The 22,306-nt window shown below is 33.0% G+C and overlaps 2 protein-coding genes across 2 annotated transcripts; both read left to right on the top strand.

Annotated features, from left to right (window-relative positions):
• Positions 1-10,479: 10,479 nt before the first annotated feature.
• On the top strand, positions 10,480-17,370 carry Cbr-npr-17 (the record flags this gene model as incomplete). Its single annotated transcript, XM_045244650.1, has 8 exons — positions 10,480-10,569; positions 12,232-12,331; positions 13,149-13,300; positions 14,335-14,515; positions 14,890-14,975; positions 15,972-16,188; positions 16,467-16,612; positions 17,197-17,370. The coding sequence occupies 8 exons, from the start codon at positions 10,480-10,482 to the stop codon at positions 17,368-17,370; spliced, it is 1,146 nt and encodes a 381-aa protein (XP_045097722.1).
• Positions 17,371-20,263: 2,893 nt separating this feature from the next.
• Positions 20,264-21,255, top strand: CBG22951 (the record flags this gene model as incomplete). The annotated part of the gene is made up of 2 exons (XM_002642993.2): positions 20,264-20,332; positions 21,058-21,255. The coding sequence occupies 2 exons, from the start codon at positions 20,264-20,266 to the stop codon at positions 21,253-21,255; spliced, it is 267 nt and encodes an 88-aa protein (XP_002643039.2).
• Between the last annotated feature and the right edge of the window lie 1,051 nt (positions 21,256-22,306).

The following is a 22,306-nucleotide window of genomic DNA, read 5'->3' as shown; positions in this document are numbered from 1 at the left end:
TTTATTTTCTTCTGGAATATTCATCTTCTTGTTCTTCCTCTTCTTCTTTTCTTCAGCTGCTTCCTTTTTTCCTTTTACTCACGATATTTTTTTTTGAAAATTCAGATGAGATTCTGAGATTTTTCTCCATGATTTATAGTTTAAAAAATTTGCTATGTCTGGAAATTTGGAGTCAAAATTTTAGAAAATCAATTTGTTTTTTCTTGTCTCAAACTGGAAAATATAATCTCAAAATCCGAAAATTTTGGAAAAATTCAAAAATCCAATTCAATTTTTTTTCGAGAAAATCACCAAAATATCTGAAAATCACCATATTTTCAGAAAATCCCAAAAGTTAAAGACTCTTTAAAAAAAAGCCAAAAAATCCTAAAATATGAATTCCGGGAGTTTTCTAAACAGCTAAATTTAAAAAAAAAGAGATTCTGAAAATCCATAATTTGGAATTCTGAAAGTTCAGAAATTCTAAAAATCAGAAATTTTCCAAAAAATTGAAAAGTTGAGAATCCAAAATTTTCCAAATTCCGAATTTTTTGAAAGTTTCAAAATTCCAAAACCTCGAGATTTAGAATCCCACCACATTCAAATTATTTTTTTCAGAAAATCACAAAAAATTGTTTTTCCTAAATTCCAACTTTCCGAATCTCAGAATCTCAGAATCTCAAAATCTCAAAATCTGAGAATCTCATAATCTCGGAAATTCAGAATCTCAGAGTCTCATAATCTCAGAATCTCAGAATCTCATAATCTCCGAAATTCAGAATCTCAGAATCTCGGAATCTCAGAATCTGGAAATTCGAAATCTTGGAAATCTAAATTTCTAAATCTCAGAATCTCAGAATTTGAGCCAAAATCAAAAAATGTTCAACTTTAGAAAAATCCAAAACTTCATCTTTCCCATTCTTTAGTCTTTTGTTTGTTTGATTTTTTTTTCCAAAAAAAAATAAATATAAACAAAAAAGGTCCCTTATTTCCTCTTTCTCCCTCATATAACTTTTTAAGAAACTTCCAGAAAAAGGAGGAAATATCAATCATTTTCTTCATGTTCCCCCTTTTTTCTTCTTCTTCTTCTTCTTCTTAATTTACATAAATCATTAGTTATTCAAAAAAAGATAAATTTCCATTTTTCCATATAAATAATGATCCAGCTATATCCGCCTACACAATATTCCAAACTTTTTTCTCTTTTTTTTGAATTCAGAAGAATTTATTTTATAAAACAAAAAAAGTATCCAATGATATATGAGGACATTAAAAATTTATGGAAATTTAAGAGATGACTTTGATGAACTTTTTTAAAGAAAAATCGAAATATTAGGGTATTTTGAGAGACGCAGAGAAAAAAATGGAGAGGGATAAGTTTGGTGAACCAAATGTTTTTAATTTTGGAATTTTTTTCGATTCTGAAGTCCTGAAATATTGAATATCTAAGATTCTCAGATTCAGAATTCCAGGTTTTTGAATTTTTAGATTCTGAGATTCTGAAATTCTGAGATTCTGAGCTTCTGAGATTCTGAGATTCTGAGCTTCTGAGATTCTGAGATTCTGAGATTCTGAAATTCTGAGATTTTGAGCTTCTGAGATTCTGAGATTCAGAGATTCTGAGATTCTGAGAATCTGAGATTCTGAGATTCTGAGATTCTGAGATTCTGAGATTCTGAGATTCTGAGATTCTGAGATTCTGAGATTCTGAGATTCTGAGATTCTGAGATTCTGAAATTCTGAGATTCTGAGATTCTGAGATTCTGAGATTCTAAGAATCTGAGATTCGGAAATTCTGAAATTTAGAGATTCTGAAGTTTCGTAACTCTGAAATTCGTAAATCCTTGCAAATTTAAAATTTAGATTTTCAGATTCCAAGATTAAAAATCTCTCATTGGATGACTAAGATTTTGGGAGTAAGGCTTCCATTCGGTCGGCTGGGTCGGTGGTCGGTCGGCGGTCGGCGATTTTCGACCGACCGAAATGGAAGCCTTATTTGGGAGAAACAAACTTTATTCCTCATTTTTTGTTTGTTATCAAATTAAAAAATATGAAAAAAAACTCGTTCTTATCAAGTCATGTGACAGTTCTTATTTCTGTGAACAGAAAAAAATTATATAAATAAACAGTTAAAAAATTTTCTCAAGTTGTTTTAAAATTTTGGTTTCTGAAATTCTTTAAAACTCATTGCCAGAAGTTTCTAAAATTCAATATTTTCCCAAATCCAAAAAGATTCAAAAAATACTGAAAACTTTAAAATTTTTTATTTTTGAATTTCCAAAAATTGTGAATTTCAGAACATTTGGAATTCCAAAAGTTTCACAAAATTCTTTAAAAATCCCACATTTTCCGGACATTTCAAGAATTTCAGATTTTCAGTAATCTTTAAAAATTTCGGTGTTTTGGGGGTTTTCCAAAAGTTTTGGATTTAAAAAAATTGGAATTTTCAAAAATAGGATATTCCAAAAATTCAGAATCTCAAAATATTCGAAAATTTCAAAAATTACCGGAAATTGAAAGATTTCCTAAAATTCAAAGTTTTTGAATTTTGAATTACTAAAATTTGAATTCTTGTTCATTTTCAGAATCATCCAAATAATCTGTCTGTGTGTCTGTTTTTCCAAAAATAGTAAATGTTTCCCATTATTCTTGATCTCTTATGTTTAATCTTTTTTTAATGAATCCTTCGTAATATCTCCTTCACCAAATTAGAAGGACCTCGTGGGAAAAAGGGCCGGACTTCTAAAATGGGCGTGGCCTATTTAACCGCATTTTGTATTTTACTGTCAGTGCACTGACTTTAGCAGTTTTTTGCAAAATTTTCTAGAATTTTAAAATTCAAAAATTGTATTCTGAGTCGTTCATCCTACTCCTTCCTTTCTTTCATTTGTTCTCCGCAACTTGCGATTTTTCTGAAAATTCAGAATTTCAGAATCCTTCCACATTGTCACTTATTCTTCTTCTTGGAATCTTATATTCTTCTCATTTCCGCATCTCCCTCCCCTTTATTCATTTTTCTTTTTCCGCCTAATCTTATATTTTTATACCTTTTCATCATTAAAAGAATTACTTGATTATAGGAAAATATAGGTGAGGAATAAAGTATATAAATTCCTGACATAAGATTAAATGTAGATTATTTTCAGAAATTATTTCTTCTAGAATATTCTCTCTCTCTCTCTCTCTCTCTCTCTCTCTCTCTCTCAAATTTTGATAAGGAGATTGGAACTTTTTTAAAACTGATTTTCAATAAATTCTAAATTCTATGATTTCCAAAAATTTTTAATTTTCGAACAATTCAGAATTTTGGAATCTCATTCTTTTCTAAAATTACGAAATTGTGAAAAAAACACGAAATTCGGGATTTCTAGAGACTTTTAAAGGAGGCCAGGCACCAAAAAAAAAGTTTTCCTGATATTTTGCATAGAGAACCCCCATGAGGGGTTGAACTCATGACAGGCAGCTCAGGGTTACAGCACCGCTACCGGCTGAGCTACAGGGGCGCGAAGGCGCCTGACGACCGATGGTCTATATAAGCGCGGCGCGATTTCGTCCCCCGAACTGCCCCTGAAATGTTTGCTGTCTCGCCTCCTTTAAAGTTGAATTCAACTTTTAAAAATTTTCCATGTTAAAAAATATAATATTTCAAGAAAGTGAAAAAAGCTAACACAAAAAACATGCTCAAAATAGGTGTCTGACAAAAATTACTAAATATTTCAGAAAGCATTCTTTTTTAAACCTTTTGAAAAAAAAATTGTAGACTAGAAAACCATTTGAAGACTCTTTTAGAATTTTATATTTGCTTCAGGAAAGTTTTCAAAGAGATTCTGAAATCTGGAAGTTTTGAGCTTTGAAATCCCAGGATTTCCAGGTATTTTGGGATTTTTCGATTCCGAAAAAGGGATGTCGAGACTTGCAGGTTTCAGAATTTTTTAAAATTACCAAAATTTTCAAATTCAGAGGTTTCGATATTCTGATTTCCTGAACGTTGAACACAATAGGTCAGATGTTTTTTAGAATTTCAAAATTCCCAAATAAAAAAAAATTTTTTCTAGAATTTCTTTTCCCACCCTTGAATAAAACTCTTGCAAAGATCAGGCATTACTCATAGGTCTTGTACTTTATTCCTCCTTTTTTCTCCTTATTTTCCACTTCCGAATCCCGTAAAAACATTGTTTCTCACGAGTTGAGAAATGCGTATTCTCTTATTTTTCTACTCAATAATTTATTTAATAGAACATGTACTAGGAATTTCTCACAAGTATAAAGATTTTTTACATCCGGAATTCTTTTTTTGAATCTATTTCCAGAAAGTTCAGAATCTCTTATGGGTTTTTGGAATTCCATAGTGCAGGAAATCTAATTTTAATTTCAAAAAACGGAAAAAATTAATTTTAGAAATAAAAAAAGGAAAACATTTTGCTATTCCTGTTGTCTGGCTCAAAAGGAACTTTTTTTTCTTTTTTTTCTGGAAAATGAAAAAGATCTGAAATTCAAATTCAAAAAAAAAGAAATTTCAGAATTTTTAAGAATTCTTATATTTCGAATTCTGAATTTTTCGATTTATCAAATTTCTGATTTTCTTAAAATATATATTTTTCCGTTTCTCAAAAATTTCTACGGCTACTATTTTTTTGAAACTTTTACAATTTTGAATTTTTTTTTTGAACCAAAAACTCAAAAATCTTTTCAATGGCCCACATTTTTTATTCATTTTTTTCCTGTTCAAACAAGTTTTTTTTTCGAATAGTTTTCCAAAGCAAACAAATAATGAATTGCTCATTTTTTCTCATTATTAAAGTTTTTAAAGAAATCCAAAAATTCAAAAATCCTCCAAGAAATCGTTGAAAGAAATTCTGGAACCCTGAAATTTTAAAATACCGTACGCACTCTAATAGACCGCCACTCTAATAGTCAAGTTTGAGCCCATGTATCTCATTTTCTGTGAGAGATATCAAAAAGTGGTCAACTGATAAAATGTTGCTGGTATCATGATAAACATTTTATCAGTTGAACACTTTTCGATATCTTATACAGGAATCAAAATATATGGATTAAAATTAGTGGGGTCCCCTATCTTACAGGTTTCCTAATAGCTATTTTTCTGCCTATCTCGAAAACTACGCACTCTAATAGACCGCCACTCTAATAGTCAAGTTTGAGCCTATATATCTCACTTCTTTTGAAAGATATCAAAAAGTTGTCAACTAATAAAATGTTTATCATGATACCAGCAACATTTTATTAGTTGACAACTTTTTGATATCTTTCAAAAGAAGTGAGATATATAGGCTCAAAGTGGACAGCCCGGGTGGCGTTCTATTAGAGTGTTTACGGTAATCCCAGATTTCCAAAAAATCCAAAAATTCAAAAAAAGTTCATTTTTCGATTTTAAAGATTTTCAAAACTTAAAAATTCTTAAATATCAAAAATGTCTTAGACTTTCTGAAATTTCAAATTTCAGAGTTTCGAATCTTTAAAAAATACGAAAAGTTGAAAAATTCTAGAATTTCAAAATTTACGAAAAATTCTGTAAAGTTTTAAAAATTCTAAAAACCCCTAGAATTTCAAAAACTTCTGGCACTGGATTTTTTTAAAGAATCTCAAGTATCTCAAAATTATCCTAGAATCCCTAAAATTTCACAACTCAAAACTTCGAATCTATAAAATTCAGATTCTTTTTTTCTAAAATTTAAACATTTTCCAGCTTAACATTTCTAATTTTTTGAAATATCGAAGTTTCAAATCTCCAAAGTTCTGAAGTTTCCGAATTTTTGAAGCTTCTCAAACTTCAAATTTGAAAAATTGTCAATTTTTCGAAAATTCCCATTTTCCATTTCTCTCTGTGTTTGCCAAAATCCCGATGTCCTTTTTTTTTCTTATTTCCCTTCCCCTCCTTCTTCTTCTTTTTCTTCTTCTTCTTCATTCCATTTAATGATGAGTGAGCAACACAAAAAAACCCCCAAATGAAGTAAAAAAAAAGAGAGAAAAAAAGGAAATGAAAGAAGAAATGAATTCATAATAATCTCTCCCTAGTTCTCTTTTTCTTCTCTAGGCTCCGCCCACTTTCCCATTAATTAAAATCGAGCGGCTCTCTCCCCCTCGAAAATTGAACTTTTCCGTTTTTTTCTTACTATGTATTTTTTCCCCTCTGGCTGTTTTTTGATATTTTATGTCTGAAAATCTTTTTCTCTTCAGATTCGAAATTTTTTCTAATTTCAAAAAACGGCGCTTTTCATAAAAATCAGTTTGAAAATTCCAGAAAAAAATTCAAGAAGTTCTAAACTTGATAAGTAAGTAACAATAGGAAAAAATGAGACAGATGGAAGGGGAGAGAGAGGAAAAAATTAAATTTTTTCAATTATTTTTTTTTGTCTCTAAACGTCATCTGGAGAATGGAAAAAGCTAGACGTTCTCCTATTCATTTTTTTAATTTCAGAATTTTCATGAATTTTGAATTTTGATCCTAAACTTTTTCTTAAAATTGAAAGAATCAAAATTTTCAAGAAATTCAAACTTCCTAATTGTAAGATTCCTGAATTCTAGGATTCTTAAATCCTGGGATACAAAACTTTCGATATATAAAGATTCTGAATCTCTGAAGTTTTTTGGATTTTTAAGATTCAGAATTTTTGGAAAATCTTGGAACTCTCAATTTTTTTGAATTAGAAAATTTTTAGAAACTGAATTTGTTTTTTGGGAATTTTCAAAAATCTGAATTGTCTGAATTTCCAGAATTTCGATTCTGATAATTCAAGATTCGAAGATTCTGCAGTTTTTCAAAATGTTTAATATTTTCCTGAGAAATTCTGAAAATTCTGAAATTTTTAGAATTCTAAAAAATCTTGGGATGTCTAGACTTAAGTATTATAGAAATTTTCCAGTATTTCTGAAATTTGAAGGTTTGAAGATTCTGAAGTTCTGAATTTCTTGAAATGTTTGAAAAGCTTTGAATTTCTAGAACTTTTAGGAGTTTCGAATTTTTCAGAATTTCGAAAAATTAGGAATTTCTCAAGATTTGAACATTCAGGAATTCTCAAATTCTGCATTTTGAATTTCAGGATATTCTCAAAATTTCAGATATTCTGAACTTTCAAAAACTAAAACCTCTTAGAAGCATAAAGTTCTCAAATTTTTTGAGTTTTTGGAAAACTGAAAATTTTGGGGTTTTCGGGACTTTAGGATTTCAGGATTTTATATAATTTTTCAAAATTTGAAATTTAAAGATTCTGAATTGCCGAATTCCTCAACTTCAGAAACCGTAAAACATGTAATAGAAGGACTCCAAACGCAAAAGTTTGAGATCAATTATCTACATTCCTGTAAAAGATATCAAAGTTTTGTCAACTGAGAAGTTATCTATCATAATATAACTAATATTTCATCAGTATCAGTGTGTGACTTCCGATTTTCACTTACCGGTAACGGCTATTTTTGTAATTTTACCGGTAATTTACCGGTAAATTTGAAAACTACCGAAAATTTACCGGTATTTTACCGGTAAAATTTTTATTTTCCTCGAGGACTTCACGAATATTTTTTCCTGCTGCTTCACTAGTTCTTTTTGACAGTTTTGCAACAGTTCCGAAATGGTCAGTCCTAAAATGTCGTTGTTCTAAAATGTCTAGTTCTAAACCGTCGCAGTTCTAAAATGTCGCCGTTCTGAAACGTCGCAGTTCTGAAACGTCGCAGTTCTAAAACTTCGTAGTTCTAAAATGTCGTAGTTTTAGAACGTCGCAGTTCTAAAATGTCGCAGTTCTGAAATGTCGCGGTTCTAAAATGTCGCAGTTCTGAAACGTCGCAGTTCTAAAATGTCGTAGTTCTGAAACGTCGCAGTTCTGAAACGTCGGAGTTCTAAAATGTCGTAGTTTTAAAACGTCGCAGTTCTAAAATATCGTAGTTTTAAAACGTCGCAGTTCTAAAATATCGTAGTTTTAAAACGTCGCAGTTTTAAAATGTCGCAGTTCTGAAAAGTCGCGGTTCTAAAATGTCGTAGTTCTGAAACGTCGCAGTTCTAAAATGTCGCGGTTCTAAAATGTCGCGGTTCTTGAATGTCGTGGTTTTAAAACGTCGCGGTTCTAAATCGGCGCGGTTACAAATTAAATAAAAACAGAAAGTTTTCCTAGAAATTACCGGTAGTTTTCGGGAAATTTACCGGTAAATTACCGGTAACTTTACCGGTAAAAAACCGGTAATTTATCGGTAAAACTTTACCGGTAAGTTACCGGTAAAATTACCGGTAAATTTCCTGAAACCGTACCGATAGCACACACTGATCAGTATACAGATTTTGGATATCTCTCATAGAAAGCGAGATAATTGAGCTCAAACTTGACAGTGTGGGGGGGCCCTTCTATTACAGGTTTTACGGTATCCTAAAAATATGCTTTCATTGTCCAGCCAATACTTTGTTCCCTAATTTCCTTTATTTTTTAATATGTTTCTGAGAAATCAAAATAATAAGAAACAACTCCTCTTCATTTCCGTCCTTTTTCCTCAATTTCCTATGGTAACGTATTCCTATTTTTCCCTTATTTTTTTATTATTTCTTCACCCCAATTATTCGTATATTTCTTCTTCTTCTTCCCATTCTCTCATCATCTTTTTTATTATTTTTTTCCATTTTATTTTCGCTTTTTTTAAAATTTCAATTCCCTGGATTTTGCAGAAATAAATTCCAAAAAGTTAGTACATTTTCTAGAAAATCTTTCCTAGACATGTTGAAAGAGAGCACCGTAAATCATTTTTTTCCTTTTTTTCAGAATTTCCAGAAACCATAAATTCTGCCTAGGAGCACTGAAATTTTCTGGAAATCTAAGTGTTTTCAGATCCCAAGAGTTCTCTGAAAATGCAAGAGAATCAGATTCTTGAAATTTTTGAGCATCTGCGATTCTGAAATTCTGAAATTCTGAAATTCTGAAATTCTGAAATTCTGAAATTCTGAGATTCTGAAATCCAGAAATTCTGAATATTTTAAATTTTTGGGAGGTTTTGAAATTAGATTATTTGTATTTTGAGACGGATTTTAAGACTTTTTGCTCTTAAAATTTCTTCCTCCTATTTTTGCTCCCATCCTTTTCAACTAAATTACCAAACTAAGCACCCAATAAATTTCTAATTAACTCTCTCTCTTTCCAATCTTTGATGTCCTTTTTCCCACTTTTTTCGCCCACTTCCACTGATTGAAAGTGGAAGAAAAACGGGTGGACTTAATTCAGATGACGTCAATGACGTGTCACTTCTGCAGAGAAGAAGAAATATAATTATTAAAATGAAATGGTCATTTTGTAACCGGATGTTTTAGAAGGTTGTAAAATGATTCTTAGGTTTCAAATTAGAATTATTTTTCAGTCTAGAATTTCAGAATGTATCTTTTAAAGGAGCTGAGAAAATCTTTTAGAGGAGCATCCGAATTTTTGAGATTTAGAGATTCCGAGATTATGAAATTCTAAAATTCAGAGATATTGAGATTCTCAGATTCTGGAGCCCTCATAATTACAGATACTTTTTGGATATTTTTGTAATTTTTGAAATTTCATAAATATATTTTCAACGATCCTTAGATCCTGGAATCCTGAAATTCCCAAATTCTGAAAGTTCGAAAAATCTGAACTTTTAGAAATTTAGAATTTTTTTGAAATCCCTGGAGAAAATAGGAAATCTTCTGAAGTTTTAAAGTAGAATGCAAAAATTTTAAGTTTCTTTTCAGAATTTCCAGTTTACTAGTTCTGGATCTCTAGAATTGTAAGAAAATCCAAAATTCCTAAAGTTTGAATTCTTAAAACCTGAGACTTCAACATTCTGAAATTCTGAAATCCTGAGATTTTTAGATTCTGAGATTCTGTAAAACTAATATTCTGAGATTCTCAGAATTCCAAGGCTTCAAAATTTGAAGTTTCTGATTTTGAAATCATTAAAATTCGGTATTCCGAAATTCCGAAATTTCAAATCTATGAAATTCTGGGGTTCCAAACTTTAAAAATTCAGAAACAGGCGTTTTAGAACTACTTCCCCCATCCATCAGATGCCTAGAAACCGGGAACTTCCTCTCCGAACCACCTCTACCACTTATTTTCCGTCGTCGTGGTTTCTGCACGAATATTGAATTTGAAGACGTCCTCCTCCTTCGTCTTCTCATTAACGTCATCTAGTATTCTTCCCCGTTTTTCCTCATTCCTTCCAATACCAAATTAATCAAAACGACTCATTTTGAGCGGCTCGGAGGCATCAAGGTGTCTTTCCGCCCATTGCTCATCTCATCATTTTTCTTCTTCTTCTTCTTCTTCTTCTTCTCATTTTCTATTCTAATTAATTCAACACACACACAAGCATTGACGCCTTCTGAAGACGTCGTCGTCGTCTCTTTCACTCTACCGTAATCCACTTTTCGACTCCGCCCCACTCTTTTTTATGACCCCCATCTTCCTTGTTTTTATACACTTCATCTTCTCTTTCTGACCTACTAATTTTTTTTGAAATTTTAAATTTTTCAGAAAAAAAATGTCAGATTTGATTGATTATGTCCAGGGCTCGTCTGATTACAACAGTACGGATGGCGTAGATATGGTCACAGAAATTATGTATGATATGGTGAGTTCCTGGGGTATCATGGAAATTTCAAAATCCCGAATTCTAGGCCATCCTGATTATTTGACTATTTTTCATAGAAAATTTTCTAGAAATTTCTTAAAAAATATTCGTAACGTCATCTGGAATTCTGACGATTCTGCGAATTCTGCGAATCCTAGAATAATCTATGATTTGTTGAAATCCGGCCTTTGAATTTTAGAAGATCAAATCCCAATTTTTCTGCGAAATCTCACGAAACAGAAATTTCGGCATGTAGATTCCTTTAAAGGCGCATAACTTGCTTTAATCTGAGAATTTCGGAACTAAATAAAATGTAAATTGTAGAGCTTAAAAGTTTCTACAAGACGATATAAAATTTGTATAGTTTTGAAATACTGATTTCCCCAAATTAGTCCCTCAAGTTCCTGAACACTAACTAATAGTAAGAGAGTAGTAAGGGATCACTGATAGCCTTGTAACTTTTTTCAAAATCAACATTTTTTTCAATTTTAAAAATTAAAATGTAGACCTTGGAAAGCTCTACAAAATGATATAAAACTGGATTAGTTGTAATTTAAGAATTCTATCTTACAAGCCAAAATACAATTAAAGAGCAGAGTAGATGGAGTTAGAATGATACACATCCTGATGTTTGTTGCTTGTACCGGAACTAATGAAATCCAACTAACCACATTTTATATTATTTTTTAGTTCTTTTTAAGTGCTTCATTTCCCTTTCTATTTGATTTAAAACTTTTGATTTTGAAAAAAGTTGGATAAAACCACCTAAGGGCTTGGAAGACGTAACAATGCCCACTAAACGGGTTTGATACGAAAACCTGAAAGACTAGTTTAGACAAACTCACTATCGTTTTATAGCCTTTTTTAAGTGTTTCAATTCACTTTTTATTTGGTTTGAAAATTTTGATTTTGAATTGAGTTGCATTTTCCGGGGCGACCCCTGCCTCGTCTCTCAACGAAACCGGCCATGATTGCGGAATTGCGGATAACTAGGGTCAAACTTGGAATTTTAGCACAAACTAAAAAGTTAAATGTAGAAAATGACAAGATCTACACAACAATAGTCAATTCAACTATATTCAAGTGCTGAGTTTTGAACCACAAGCCGTCAAACAGCAAGGCCCGAAAAATCGCTTGGGTGGTGTCATCGTTTGCGGGCCGCAGTTTGCGGCTCTTGTAGTTCAAGACTCGTTATTCAAATCTAAACAAATTTAATATAATTTTGTAGAGCTCCTCAAGTTCTACCTTTTACATTTTAAATCCAGCTAAAATTCCAAATTTGAGCGGAGTTAGGCTGTCCAACATCTCCAGACAGAGAATGACGTGGCATGCACAAATGCACACTTCCTCTGTTTCTCATTATTCTCTTCATGCTCTTTTGAACCAAACCAAAAAAAAGGCACATGGCGATGTGCATAATTGATGTGATTCCCGATTTGGTGATGGTAGAAGAGAGAAAAAAAGGGAAAAGGGAGACAAAAGGAAAAGAGGAAACATTGAAATAATTTGATTTTAGTAGTAGTACAAAATGAATGGGAAAGGGAAGAAAAAAGGGGATTAAGAGTCATGGGTTTTTGTTCCTTTTTTGGCTCGAAAAGAGCAGAAGTTTTTTTGGACAAGGGGAGCTAGCTCAAAATGAAAAAAAAAATCAAAAATTTCCAGAAAAAGTACAACATTGTCAACGATGTGCTACCTCCACCGAACCATGAGGATCTTCATGTCATGATAATGGCCGTCTCCTATCTGCTCCTTTTCTTGTTAGGTGAGTGCGGACATCGGGATACACAGACACACAAGATTTTGAGTTTCCAAACGAATCAAAAAATTTGGCATGTAGCCCCTAAAGGCACATAACTTGCTTCAATCTAGGAATTTCTGGACCCGATACAATGCAAAATGTAGGACTTGAACAGCTCTACACAATCATATTAAATTTAAATAGTTTTGCATTTCCATGCTTTATCAATAGAGCACATTTCCTGGCTCTTACTAATCAGAATTTTTGGCATGTAGCCCTGAAAGGCGCATAACTCACTTCAATCTTGGAATTTCCGGACCAAATAAAATTTGAAATGTAGAACTTGAATAGTTCTACAAAATGATATAAAACTTAATTAGTTAGAATTCAAAGGTGCGCCACCTATGCAACAAACAACTGGGTGTGTGTCATAATAGGACTACCTACTTTCCTGTGGTGTTTAGGTTCTCCTGATTTGAAATTAGTCTTCAAAACTATTCAAATTTTATATCATTTTGTAGAACTTTTCAAATTCTACATTTTACATTTTGTCCGGTCTAGAAATTTCGATTTTGATACAAGTTATGCGCCTTTAAAGAAGCAGGGACATCCAGATACACAGGCACACAGATACAAGATTCTGAGCTTCCAACTTTGAATCTCTTCAAAGACGCATAACTCGCTTCACTCTCAAAATTTCTAGATTAGATAAACTGGGAAGTATAGAACTTGAAGAGCTCCCACAAAATGATATAAAATTTGAATAGTTTTGAAACAATAACTTTGAATTAGGAGATCCTCAAGGACATCCGGACAAACAGATCAAACAGACAAACTACAGGTACCTGCGGAAACGTGGCAGTACTAACAACAATCTACCATGTCATCCGTTCGTCTCGTGCTACACTGGATAACACTCTGATCTATGTCATAGTCTTGTCATGTGTGGATTTTGGAGTATGCTTATCACTTCCGATTACTGTAATCGATCAGGTACGATGGTTCAAAATGTTGACATTTGTTTGAAACCTTCAGAGTATACTAAACAAAAATAGAGCTCTATTTTTGTAGTTGACAACTTTTTTGTGCAAATGCGCTCTATTGAGATACGCCACCTGAATGTTGCCTCGATGTGGAAGAATCAGAGAACGTTTTAAATAATTTTTGGTTTATCCAAAAATCAAAATTATTGTAAACCCGAACTTTCGGTCTTCCGTCGGTAGGACAAGAGGGTTTCTAGGTCCAAAGTGGTTCACACATTTTGGAATTGTTTTGAAAATTTCAGAGTATACTAAACAAACATAGAGTTTCATTTTTGTAGTTGACAACTTTTTTTGTGCATTGCGCTCTATTGAGATATGCCTGTTTTTCCGTGCAGTTGGCGTGTCGTTGAGCAAGGCGTTTTCCACGTGGCATATCTCATCAGAGCGCGTTTGTACGAAAAAGTCGCCAACTACAAAAATAAAGCTCTAGTTTTGTTTAGTAGCCTATAAAATTTTTGAAAAGACTGAAATAGTTAAAAATACTTTTTTAGATGATTCAAAAACCATCATTTTTGGGAAGCCTGCCGGTCAGCGGCTCCTCGGTCGGCCGTCGGTACTACTAGAGGGTTTCTAGACGACCAAAATTTTTGGATCTGCTTGAAATTTGGAGACTAGACTAAACGAGAATGCATCTTCGTTTTTGTAGTTGACAACTTTTTTGTGAGAATGCGTTCTATTGAGATATTCCTGTTTTTCCGTTGAGTGTGCAGTTGGCGTGTCGTTGAGCAAGCAAGCCGTCTTCCAAGTGGAATATCTCATTAAAGCGCATTTGTAAAAAAAGTTGTCAACTACAAAAATGAAGCTCTATGTTTGTTTAGTATACTCTGGAATTTTCTGAAAATTTGAATTAGTTTAAGTTACTTTTTTGGATGCTCCAAAAGTCAACCGATTTACTGTCGCGGCCGGCCTGCCCTTCCGATTCCCCTCCGGCCTCGGCTGGTCGACAGCCTTGGTGTCCCAATTTTAGAAAAATCAAAATTTCAGATTCTCGGCTTCTGGATGTTTGGAAAGATCCCATGCAAACTTCATGCCGTTTTTGAGAATTTCGGAAAAATCCTGAGCGCTCTAATTCTGACGGCGATGAGTTTCGATCGATACGCCGGGGTGTGTCATCCGCAGCAGAAATTTTTGAGGTCCCGAAATTTCGCAATCACTATTTTGTTGGGTAAGTGGAAGTCCTGAATTTGGGGAATTTTGAAAAATCTCGGAAATCTTAAAAATTTTCAGTTCTGGCTGTCTACGCATTCATCTCACTGTGCCCTCTACTTTGGTCGTTTACGCAAGAGAAATCATACTGTATGCCAAGGAGACAGGTACAGTAATCCTTTTTTTCTGCTCAAAGTGCGCTCCATTGACAATTTTTGATCTTTTTCTTCTCAAATCCTCTTCTCTTTTTTTTTCCATTTATTTTCCAATTAGTTTCTCCACTAATAGTTCTTCTTGGGGGATTAGTTCTAACAGAAAATTGAGAAAACGAGGGAAATTGAGTGAAAATTGAGTTCTAAACAAGGGAAAAATTGAAAAAATCCAAGTTTTCAGCACCTGGAACCTTGACCCGAATGAAAATCGAAAAATGCACGGTGGATATCGACTCTTCTATGTTTACGGCGTTTACGATTTATCAAGTAAATCTTGAATTTCGTCTGGAATTTTGATTTTTGCTCTGTGCAACCTTTTTTATTGTTTTTCTCGCATTGAGTGCTTCAAAATGAGTATAAACATGACCTAGTTTGAAGAAATTTTTGGATTACTGTAGTTTTCGTGGTGAGACCCGGAAATTTGGAATTCGAGGAAAGTGGCTCATGGTTATACTCATTTAAAAGCTCTCAACTGTTAAAATTCATTGGTCTAGTCAAAAATGAATAAAAAGCAAAAATTGAACTTTGGGAGTTACAGAAACCAAAAATTCAAATTCATTCCAGGTAAACCTTGAATATCTTTTGAAGTTTTGATTTTTGCGAAGTGAAATTTTTATCATTGTTTTTCTTGCGTTGAGAGCTTCAAAATGAGTATAATCATGACCTCGTTTGAAGAGTTTTTTTTAAATTACTGTAGTTTTCGTGGTGGGACCCACCAAATATAAAATTCGAGGAAAGTAGGTCATGATTATACTCATTTCAAAGCTCTCAACGTGTTAAACTTGATGATTGTGTTAAAATAGTTCAAAAGTGAGAATTATAACTAAATCTTGAAAATAAAACTGAAAAAAAAAATTTTCGTAGATTTCAGTTTCTGCCACATTTTCAATAATTATCTTGATTTTTTAGTAATTTTATGGTTTTTGTCTTTTTAAGAGCTTCAAAATGAGTATAAACATGACCTAGTTTAAAGAACTTTTTGGATTACTGTAGTTTTCATTATGGGACCCAGAAAATATGAAATTCGAGGGAAGCGGGTCATGATTATACTCATTTTGAAGCTCTCAGTCAGTGAAATTCGATGATTTAGTTAAAAAACAGAAAGTAAAAATTAAGTTTCAGTTCTTTCTATGCTACTGTACACCACTGGTCCTAATCGCATATTTCTATACCAAATTGCTCAGCAAACTTCGAGAGCATACAAGGACGTTTAAGGTAAATGGTTTTGAAGAAAACAATTTTCAAAAATTCAAAATTTTCCAGAGCTCTCAAATTCCATTTTTGCACATTTCCCTGTACACTTTGGCCGTCGCCTGCTTCTATTTCCTCTGCTGGACACCGTTCTGGATGGCAACACTTTTCGCAGTTTATCTAGAAAATTCAGCAAATTCGGCGAGTGTACCGCCCGTTTTTGTGTATATCATGTACTTTATACACGCATTACCATTCACCAATTCAGCTGTCAATTGGATTCTTTATGGTAGGTTGAATACCTTTTACTTTACATAGTTTTCAATGCTCTCATCGTTTTTAGATTGCTTAGAGCTTCAAAATGAGTATAAACATGACCTACTTTCTTCAAGTTTCATATTTGAGGGGTCCCGCCACGAAAACTACAGTAATCCGAAAAATTCTTCAAAATAGGTCATGTTTATACTCATTTCGAAGCTCTCATTGAAACAAAAATAATGGAAACATATTCAATCCTCAGAAATGAAAATTTCGTCTGGAAAGTTTGAAAAACAAAAAAAATTGCAGGCGCGCTCAACGGACAACTGCAACACAGATACCGTTCCAATCGTAATTCCAGTTCAATGAGGAAAACGACAACGACGACAGCATCGACAGCACTTCTGGACAGGAAACTGGTTTCATTACAGACAAATTCGAATTCTAATTATCAGGTAATATATCTTTTTTTTAGAAACAACTTTTTTCCGAAATTTCTTGAGAATTTGTCAGATTTTCACTAATTTATTAATATTTGTTTCACTGAGAGCTTCAAAATGAGTATAATCACGGCCTACTTTCCTTGAATTTTTTATTTGGTGGGTCCCACCCCGAAAACTACAGTAATCCCGAAAAATTCTTAAAAATAGGCCTTGTTTATACTCATTTTAAAGCTCTCAATAAGTCAAAATCAATAAAAATCGATGAAACTCTGAAAAACGGAAATGACCTGAAAGTTGTTTTTCCAAAAAAAAATTTTTCCAAATTTTCAAACTAGGTAAATCTTGAATTTCTCCTGAAACTTTGATTTTTGCGACGTGAAACCTATTTCATAGTTTTTCTCACATTGAGAGCTTTAAAATGAGTATAAACATGACCTAGTTTGAAGACTTTTAGGGTTACTGTAGTTTCCGTAGTGGGACCCAACAACTGTATGAAATTCAAGGAAAGTAGGTCATGATCATACTCATTTTAAAGCTCTCAACGCGCTGAAAACGATAAATTTGCTCCGAAAGCTCAAAAAAAAATGATTTTTCAGGTAAACGGCTCGATGAACTCCCTAACAGCCATCCAAGCTCCGCCCACCAGCCTAGCTAACGGATATACGCATCCTGAGATGGCTACAGTAGCCACGTCGACAAATGAAGATGAATTGGAAATGGATGTGGTAGATGTACGACTTCTGAGTAGCCATAACCCCACATTTCTTTGAATTTTGAATTTTTGGGAATTTTTGAAAATTTGAAAATTTTCAACTTCGGGTATTTTTTCCCAAATGGAGCTTTTTTTGAAACTTTTTTGTCGTGATGCTTTTTCTTCTGTATTTTTTCTTTTGAATTTCAATTTGGCTGTAAAAATAAAATTTCTAAATTTTTTAAATTTTAAATTTTTTTTAAAAATTGTTTTTTTTAATTTTAATTTTAATTTTGAAAATTTTTTAAGTTTTCAAATTTTTTTTAAATGTTTAAAAATAATTCTTTAAAAAATTTGTTTTGCCAAAAAAATATTTTTGTACAGTAGTAGTACGAAAATCGTATTAAAATCCAATTACAAGCACTTTCTCTTTTTTCATTCAAATACTTTTTTTCGTTTTCTATATACACATGAAAAAAAAATGCTTTTTCAATTATTTGAGGAAAATTGGAAAAGCATACAAAAAGGGGGGCCACTCCTTTTTTCCCTCTCTCTCTCTCTCTTGTCATATATCACTATCATATCAATATCAATAAACATTTCTGGAGTTGTAGCTGAAAAAGAAATTTCTGGAAAAAACTTTTTTTGAAACTTTTTTTATTTGAAAAAAATGAAGATTTTTCTAATTTTCATGATATTCAAGTTTGTGGTGAATTGTCCACCACAACCCAACGGGAACTGTTATTATGGTGGGTTTCACATTTTTCTTTTTTGAAGCTTTTCAATATTTTTATGGTTTTTGTTTTGTTCAGTGCTTCAAAATGAGTATAACCATGACCCACGTTATTCCAATTCCTTATTTTTGGGTCCCACCACGAAAACTACAGTAATCCTGAAATTTCTTCAAACTAGGTCATGCTTATACTCATTTTGAAGCTCTCGACGTGAAAAAAACTATGAAATTAATTAAAAATCGAGTCACTCGGCAGAAAACTGAAATTTCCAAAAATGTGTTATTTACAAAAAAAAATTGTCGCATTTAGTCAAAGTTGTGCTACATTCAAAGTTTTGTTAATATTTTCATCATTTTTCTTATGTTTAAAGCTTTAAAATGAGTATAATCATGACCTACTTTCTTCGAACTCCATAATTGGTGGGTCCCACCACGAAAACTACATTAATCCTGAAAATTCTTCAAACTAGGTCATGTTTATACTCATTTTGAAGCTTTCGAAGAGGCAATGATGATAAAATCATTTTGATGTCAAGGAAAACAAACGTTAAGCTGAAAACGGCTGAACAAAATTTGTAAAAAAATATTTTCAATAAAAGTTTTTCCTCAAATATAGTCATATTTATACTCATTTTGAAGCTGTTAGCGCGCCAAAACTGTTGAAAATTAATTTGAAATCTCTATAAATATCATTTTCCAAATAAAAAAATCCGAATTCCACAAATTGCAGGTCAATATCTTCTCACAAGTCGTCAAGGAGGCTTTCAAAACCAACAGTGTGGTCAGGCGATAAATCGAGATTGGTGTGCTGTTTCGTGAGTTAATTGAACTTAATTAGGGTAACTAAAGAAAATAGTTTTACAAACAAGCAGATAATTTTGGTCCACAAATTGTAGAAAAAATTATATCTCAAAACCTCCTTAATCTGTCAATTTTGAGCCTGTGCATCACATTTTCTTTAAAAGCTATCAAAAAGTTGCCAACAGATGAAATGTTTATCATAAAATTTTACACATTTTATCAGTTGAACACTTTTTGATATTTTTTTCAGGAGCCGAGATAAATGGGCTCTAAATTCAAATATAGGATGTCGTTCTATTAGAGTGTTTACGGTATATTTTTTTAGGACCTCCCTAAATTTAGTTCCCAAACTTTGTTCCTAGAAACTAGTAATCTCTATTACCATATCTTCCATAAGTATGTTTGATTAAAGGCGCATAGACACATTCAATTTCTCTGCGTCTCTCCCTCTCTCCCCCTCTCTTTTAGAAGAATACAGGGGGTACTTGACGTCGTTGTTGCACATGTGCAAATATACAGAAATTTCGACACTTTCACATTTATTCATTTACACCAACAATTATGTTTGGTGCTCCTTCAACTTATGGTTCTTATAATTATCTAACTTCACAAAGCCCATTTCAATTTACCACGAATTCTCCGTTTTATGGAAATCTAAAGGATTCTTTCACATCTGCTTATCCGAGGTAATTTTCATCGTTTTTGGGGCGTTGCGAGCTTCAAAACGAGTATAATCATGACCTAGTTTGAATAATTTTCTAGGGTTACTGTAGTTTTCGTGGTGGGACCCGAAAAACAAATTTCGAGGAAAGTAGGCCATGTTTATACTTATTTTGAAGTTCTCTACGTGAGAAAAATAATGAATAGACAAAAATCAACATTTCAGAAGTAATTCTAGATTTACCTAGTTTTCACGGTGGGACGCAGAAACATGGATTTTTAAAAAAAATAAGAAACTTGGGATTTTGAGAACTATGAAAATGTTATCATTGTTTCTGGCACACTGAGAGCTTCAAAATGAGTACAAACATGACCTAGTTTGAAGAATTTTTAGGATTACTGTGGTTTTCGTGGTGGGACCCAATTTTGACAAACTATGCCATCATTAAACTCATTTTAAAGCTCTTAACAAGACAAAAATGATGAAAATAATGAAAATACTGAAAAATTGAGTTTTCAGATACCAACCGGCTACGCAACAGGCCAATTTCGGATGTGCCGCTAACTTTCCAATTGAGGTTAGTTATTCTTTTAGACTTATTGAAATTTTTTCTTAAAATCAGAGATTGAAGGGCTTCAAAAATTTGAGGTTCTGAGATTTTAAGAATCGAAGACTCTGAAATCCTGAGAATCTGAAAATCTGAAAATCTGAAATTTCCAGGTCGGTGGCGCTGTGTGTGGAGAAGGTGCTGGATTTGTGAATCAACAAGGTTGTAGTATGGTGAACACGCCAAATGGACCATGCTATTTTTGCTGTTGTAAAGGTGGCAGTTGTAATCATCCATCGGTAAGGGATTTGGAAAGTTTGAAATCCAGAAATTCCAGAAAACTAGTGCAAATGAGTAATTTGCAGTTAAACATGACCTACTTTCTTCGAATTCCATTTTTTGTGGCTCCCATCACGAAAACTACAGTAATCCTAAAAATTATTCAAATTGGGTCATGTTCATACTCATTTTGAAGCTCTTGCAGAGTTGATGACAGTCAAAATATTAAAAACTACGAAAAATGAAAATTTCACCAGAAAATTGATATTCAAAAAAAACTCGAAAAAAAATTATTTGTTTAATTTTTTTTTAAATAACCTACAACATTTTGGTTATTTTCAAGCAATTCCATTGTTTTGATCAAGTTCCAAGCTTCAAAATGAATATAATCATGACCTAATTTCTCTAACCTCCATATTTCATGGGTCCCACCACGAAAACTACAGTAACCCTGAAGTTTTTTTTTGTTAAATTCAGTCGATTTATTTCTCAGTTTTGACGTTTTTCAATACGCTCACCATTTTTGTTTTGTTTAGAGCTTCAAAATGAGGGTAAACATGACCTACTTTCCTTGAATTTTATTATTGGTGGGTCCCACCACGAAAGCTACAGTAATCCTAAAAATTCTTCAGACTAGGTCATGATTATACTCATTTTGAAGCTTTTGACAAGCTGATAACAATGAAGCTATTCAAAATCTTTAAAAACTCAAATTACGCCTGAAAATCAAAGAAAACATTTCCAGATTTTCGCCCGTGAAGCAGCAAAACTTCCCATGAACCAACAACAAATTCAAACCTACAATCCATCTGGCTATAACCCGTATTCCCGTCAAAACTACTATCCAATGCCATGGTATAATACAGCATCTCAACCATCGAACCCATTTTTCCTAATTGCAATTATCATAATTATCTTTTTAGTCTTGTCTTATTCTGTCTAATTTTTGGATCTCCTTATCTACTTTTTTAATCAAAAATTGAGATTATTGATAGATACTGTCCTATCATTGTAAGCGTGGAAAAAATGACAACAGCTCAATTTTCAAAAAATTTTCAGTTTAAAATTTCTAAATGAGATTTCTCATCGTTCTACTTTTTTTGCCAGTTTTCTCCTTGTCGTATACGGTACTTCCGGTACCTGATGGATCTGAAAAAATCATTGAAACCTGGCTGGATGGCTTTCATTTGGCACTGAAGTATGGAAACTCAGGAATCATCAAAAAGTACTTTTCGGAGGATGCCATAATGTATCAGTGTCATCGAGATGAGGATCTTGGAGCACTTTGGAAGCCAAAGCTGAGGACTAGAGGTATCTGGGACTCATTTCGCAGTTTTTCTCGCGTTCAGAGCTTCAAAATGAGTACAAATACGACCTAGTCTGAAGAATTTTTTGGATTACTGTAGTTTTCGTGGGGGGACCCACCAAATATAAAATTCGAAGAAAGTAGGTCATGATTATACGTTTTTCCCCAACAAGAGTCATATCAAAGCGATGCTCTCAATCTTCGGATTTGGTCCACCTCACCTGGCTCCAATCAATTTCCTGCTTCATAATAATCAAACTTATTTTGGGTTTACCGAGTATTTAGCGTGCGGTTTAGCCACTTTGAATCGGTGTTAATGAAGATTTTATGCTCCCCTGACAACTACAGACCAATCTCAATCACTGACCCCTTCGCTGGAATCTTTGAACGCATCATATGCACGCGAATCCGTTTAGATCTTGTACACCAATTCTCCCCTTTCCAATTTAGTTTCCTCTCCTGTCGCTCCTGCACCAATGCTCTAATTTACTCGACCTCTCAATATAAGTCTATACTCAAAGAACACAAAACTCTCGATGTTGTCTTCTTCGACTTCAAAAAGGCGTTCGATATGGTGCCCCATGACCTCCTACTACGGAAACTTAACGCTTTTGGAATCCCGCCTATCCTAGTCAGTTGGCTTGGGGACTATCTGTCTAACCGCACTTTTTCTGTCAAAGTCGATAAC

Source organism: Caenorhabditis briggsae (genome assembly GCF_000004555.2).
Source record: "Caenorhabditis briggsae complete genome, chrIII, whole genome shotgun sequence".
Classification (NCBI taxonomy): domain Eukaryota; kingdom Metazoa; phylum Nematoda; class Chromadorea; order Rhabditida; family Rhabditidae; genus Caenorhabditis; species Caenorhabditis briggsae.
This window is presented reverse-complemented; position numbering and strand designations above follow the sequence as displayed.